Genomic DNA, 5,236 nt, shown 5'->3' with positions numbered 1-5,236 from the left:
CTGCTTGGCATGGAGAAGGTCCCAGGTTCAGTCCCTGGCATCTCCAGTTGAAAGGACCAGGCAGGAGGGGATGAGGAAGACCTTGACCTGAGACCCTGGCTCAGTGGCAGAGCCTCTGCTTGGCATGGAGAAGGTCCCAGGTTCAGTCCCTGGCATCTCCAGTTGAAAGGACCATGCAGGAGGGGATGAGGAAGACCTTGACCTGAGACCCTGGCTCAGTGGCAGAGCCTCTGCTTGGCATGCAGAAGGTCCCAGGTTCAATCCCCGGCATCCCCAGTTAGAAGGACCAAGCAGGAGGGGATGGGAAAGACCTTGACCTGAGACCCTGGCTCAGTGGCAGAGCCTCTGCTTGGCATGCAGGAGGTCCCAGGTTCAATCCCCGGCATCCCCAGTTAGAAGGACCAAGCAGGAGGGGATGGGAAAGACCTTGACCTGAGACCCTGGCTCAGTGGCAGAGCCTCTGCTTGGCATGCAGGAGGTCCCAGGTTCAATCCCCGGCATCTCCAGTTAGAAGGACCAGGCAGGAGGGGATGGGAAAGACCTTGACCTGAGACCCTGGCTCAGTGGCAGAGCCTCTGCTTGGCATGCAGGAGGTCCCAGGTCCGATCTCCGGCATCTCCAGTTAGAAGGACCAGGCAGGAGGGGATGGGAAAGACCTTGACCTGAGACCCTGGCTCAGTGGCAGAGCCTCTGCTTGGCATGCAGGAGGTCCCAGGTTCAATCTCTGACAGCATCTCCAGTTAGAAGGACCAGGCAGGAGGGGATGGGAAAGACCTTGACCTGAGACCCTGGCTCAGTGGCAGAGCCTCTGCTTGACATGTAGAAGGTCCCAGGCTCAATCCCCGGCATCTCCATACTTCTAACATCTACTGTTCAGGAGAACTGTAGGCTGTCCCTGCATTGGGGACAGGCCATAGCTCAGTGGCAGAGCCTCTGCTTGGCATGCAGAAAGTCCCAGGTTCAATCCAGGCAGGAGGTGATGGTTTTTTAGCCTCCAGCTCTCAAATTTCTGTGTTAGGTCAGGAAGGATGTGGCTCCAGATCAAACTGATTCATGAAGCAGCCAAATTGCTTGCTCACAACTCTTAGTGCCAGCAGTTCACAGGACTCCGCAGCTTAGAGGGAGCATTGCTGGCAAGTTGTGTAGAGGTGTGTGTTGTACTTTGTGGTACGGATCGCTGGGGACCGATGCTCCCTCTAAGCTGTGGGGTCTTATGAGCAAAAATTCTACTTCGTGAGCTTACTGGCAGTAAAGTTGTGAGCGAGCAGTTTGGCCCCTGCATAAATTAGCCTGCTCTGGAGCCCTCCTTCCTGAGCGAAGACAAAAAAATGTGTGAGCCAGAGGCTAAAAAACTGTGTACTGGCTCACACTGACTCAGCTTAGAGGGAACACTGCCTGTGAGGTAGGTGGGGCTGAGTGCGCTCTCTCAAGAACTGCCCTTGAGAAAATAGCTCTGAGAGAACTTGTGACTGACCCAAGGTCACACCAGCCGCCGATGCTCCTTCTAAGCTGTGGTGTCTTGTGAGCAAGAATTCTACTTCGTGAGCTCCTGGCATTAAAGTTGTGAGTGATGAGTGAGCAGTTTGCCCACTGCGTAAATTAGTTTGCTCTGGAGCCCATCCTTCCCGAGCTCAGACAAAAAAATGTGTGAGCCAGAGGCTAACAAACTGTGAGCTGGCTCACACTAACTCAGCTTAGAGGGAACACTGCTGGGGACATAGATTTGTTTTTCACCTGTGGGAAAGGAAGGGTATGACGGTGGGGGACACGGCTGTCCAATCAGGGCCAACCTATGGAAACCCTGTAGGGTTTCCAAGGAAAGGGACATTCAGAGATGGTTGGCCATTACCTGCCTCCACCTGGCAATTCTGGTCTCCCATCCAAGCAGGGCTTTTTTTGTAGAAAAAGCCCAGCAGGAACTCATTAGCATAATAGGCCACACCCAACAGCAGGAACTCATTAGCATATTAGGCCACACCCCCATGCCTTCCCTTGGCTTTGCCCGGCGCGCCCCTCCTTCGGGGGGCACCTCCCACGGCCGGGAAGGAGTAGGCAGGGGTTGCAAAAGGCCGGGGGGCTTCCCCCCCCGTGATTTAGTCAAAGCGCAAGTGTGGCAAGTCCGTACAAATTCCAATAAGTCCTTGCGCCTGACGGTGGGCACCCCTGGGGGGGAGATGCGGGGTTGGGCTGGAGGGCGAACCCCGTGCCTGCCTGCCTGCCTGGGAGCCCCGTAAACAGAGAGACCTGGGGCTGTAGGCGGGGAGGAATCTTTTTTTGGGGGGGGTAGAGTTTTAAGGGTGCAATCAAGAGATCAGTCCTGATCCTCTTGAAAAATCCCAAGTGAAGTGGGAGAGGAAAGAGAAGAAGAGGAAGAGGAGGAGATTGGATTTATACCCCACCCTTCACTACCCGAAGGTGTCTCAGAGCGGCTCACAATCTCCTTTCCCTTCCCCTCCCCACAACAGACACGCTGTGAGGCAGGTGGGGTTTCCAAGGAAAGAGGCATTCAGAGATGGTTGGCCATTACCTGCCTCCACCTGGCAATTCTGGACTCCCTTGGTGGTCTCCCACCTAAATAATCACCAGGGCCAACCCTGCTTAGCTTCCAAGATCTGATGAGATCAAGCTAGCCTGGGCTATCCAGGGCAGGGCTAAGGAGAGGCACGGGAATTGGTATATTATAGAACGGTGGGTGAGTTTTGACAGTCCTTCCCTGTTCCTCCCAGTTAATCCGGACGCTGGAGGCCCAGCCGACATTCTCGCAGCGGGATCGGTGTCACGCGGCCTCGCTGCTCTCTCTGGCCCTTCATGGGCGCCTGGAGTACCTGACGGACATCATGCAGACCCTGCTGAGCGATCTCGTCGCCCACTGCGTCGCCCGCAATCCGAAGCTCATGCTTCGCAGGTGGGTCCCCAAGCATTTGCGTGGAACCCGGCCGTCGGCGTGGAACTGCTCCCATTTTGTGAACAAAGTTCCGTGGAGCTGGTGTTTGGTTCAGCCTCCAAGATGTGGTTACACCCCCTTGTGGAGAGCAGGTGCCCACGTACTTGGTGGAGGCATCCAGAATAGGTCTGACTGCTGCCCCAAATCGTACCCTTTTGGCCAGAGTTGATCCTCTTGGCTGGTTGCAAGAATGAGAGGACATAATGTATGGCATGATATTTTTGCTGTTATCATGTGTACTTCCACAATGAGGGGCTGTGGTTCAGTAGTGAAGCCTCCGCTTGACATGCAGAAGGTCCCAAGTTCAATCCCTGGCATCTCCATTTAAAAGGACCAGGCAGTAGGGGATGGGAAAGACCTTGACCCGAGACCCTGACTCAGTGGCAGAGCATCTGCTTGGCATGCAGAAGGTCCCAGGTTCAATCCCCGGCATCTCCAGTTAAAAGGACCAGGCAGGAGGTGATGGGAAAGACCTTGACCTGAGACCCTGGCTCAGCGGCAGAGCCTCTGCTTGGCCTGCAGAAGGTCCCAGGTTCAAGCCCCGACCTTTCCAGTTAAAAGGACCAGGCAGTGGGTGATGATCAGCAAATCTCTCTGCCATCTCGTTTAGATTCCTTGCTTCTCAACGGAAGCGCTGTGTCCTTAATCACTTTATAAGCGCTCACACAGTTTGTTCCCCCGATGGGAAAAGATCCCTTGGCACTTAGTCTCAGGCACCTAAAATGTCTCATTCCAAAGCGGGCATCTCGTGTCTGTTCAGCGATGCCCCGAAACCGAAGATTGCAGTCCTCAAATTACACAGGAGCAGCTGCTGGTAGCAATATTTAGCACGAGGAAGGATGGGGAAATGGCTTCAAAGTGTTTTTCTCGGCCCTGTGCCCGTTCTGCAGGACGGAGACCATGGTGGAGAAGCTCCTGACCAACTGGATGTCCATCTGCCTCTACTCCTATCTCAGGGTAAGCTTTTCTTTTTGTGGCCTGCCTGGGTTGTACGGTCCAGCTCGAAGGCGGGAGAAGAAGAAGAAGAAGAGGTTGGATTTATAGCCCGCCCTTCACTCCCCAAAGGTGTCTCAGAGCGGCTTACAAACTCCTTTCCCTTCCCCTCCCCACAACAGATACCCTGAGAGACTGAGAGTTCCTATCTATACCTTGTGGCTCATGGCCACTGATGGACCTCTGCTCCATATGCTTAACCAATTCCCTTGTGAAGCCGTCCGTGGTTGTAGTTGCCGCCACCTCCTGTGGCAGTGAATTCCACATGTTCATCACTCTTTGGGTGAAGAAGGACTTCCTTTTATCCGTTCTAACCCGACCACTAGACAATTTCATGGCGTGCCCACCAGTTCTTGTGTCGTGAGAAAGGGAGAAAAGTATGTAATTTTGCATCATTTAATGTATTGTGTTAAGACTTAGGCTTTGCCTCAGTTATGTTTTTAGACCTCTGGCTGGACCTACAGTCCTGCATTGTTCACTGATTGTATCGACTCACTCTGTGTAATTTGACCTGAGTCCAAGTGAGCAAGATGGATTACAAATAATGTAAATAAAGTATTTGCTAAGGTTATAACCTTGACTTGTTGTTTAGCTCTGACTTTGCATAGCTTAAACATCATCATGTGACATGTTAATTTGCCGTTCAGCCCCTGGCTGCTGGCATTAAAGCTGTGAGCGAGCGATTTGGCTTCTGCGTAAATTAGTTTGCTCTGGAGCCATCCAGAGCCATCCTATAATAGCATTGGAAAAAGTCCAGAAAAGGGCAACTAGAATGATAAAAAGGTTGAAACATTTTCCCTATGAAGAAAAGTTGAAGCGCTTGGGGCTCTTTAGCTTGGAGAAACGCCGGTTGAGCGGCGACATGATCAAGGTTTACAAGATTATGCATGGGATAGAGCAGGTCGAGAAAGAGGTACTTTTCTCCCTTTCTCACAAGACAAGAACTCATGGGCCCTCAATGAAACTGCTGAGCAGTCGGGTTAGACCGAATAAAAGGAAGTCCTTCTTCACCCAAAGAGTGATCAACACATGGAATTCGCTGCCGCAGGAGGTGGTGGCAGCTACAAGCATGGACAGCTTCAAGAGGTAATTGGATAAACATGTGGTCTGAGACAAGGGATGCTCTGTATTCTTGGTTCTTGGGGGGGAGGGGGCAACAGTGGGAGGGCTTCTAGTGTCCTGGCCCCACTGCTGGACCTCGTGAGGGCACCTGGTATTTCTGGTCACTGTGTGACACAGAGTGTTGAACTGAACGGGCCATTGGTCTGATCCAACATTAGCTTCTCTGATGTTTTTATA

The 5,236-nt window shown here is 52.7% G+C and overlaps 1 protein-coding gene across 1 annotated transcript in view; it reads left to right on the top strand.

Moving 5' to 3' along the window:
* PLXNB3 (plexin B3) overlaps positions 1 to 5,236 on the top strand; it is a gene marked incomplete at its 3' end in the record, with an annotated part of 72,186 nt that overhangs the window by 64,794 nt on the left and 2,156 nt on the right. The window contains exons 23-24 of the mRNA XM_015413147.1: positions 2,723 to 2,905; positions 3,835 to 3,901. Coding sequence (XP_015268633.1) covers positions 2,723 to 2,905; positions 3,835 to 3,901 — 250 coding nt within the window. The remainder of the gene's footprint in view (positions 1 to 2,722; positions 2,906 to 3,834; positions 3,902 to 5,236) is intronic.

This window comes from Gekko japonicus, unplaced genomic scaffold, assembly GCF_001447785.1.
Source record: "Gekko japonicus isolate JY-2015 unplaced genomic scaffold, Gekko_japonicus_V1.1 scaffold4570, whole genome shotgun sequence".
NCBI classification, from domain to species: Eukaryota; Metazoa; Chordata; class Lepidosauria; order Squamata; family Gekkonidae; genus Gekko; species Gekko japonicus.
The sequence above is the reverse complement of the archived record's forward strand: the minus strand, read 5'-3'. Positions and strand labels throughout refer to the sequence as shown.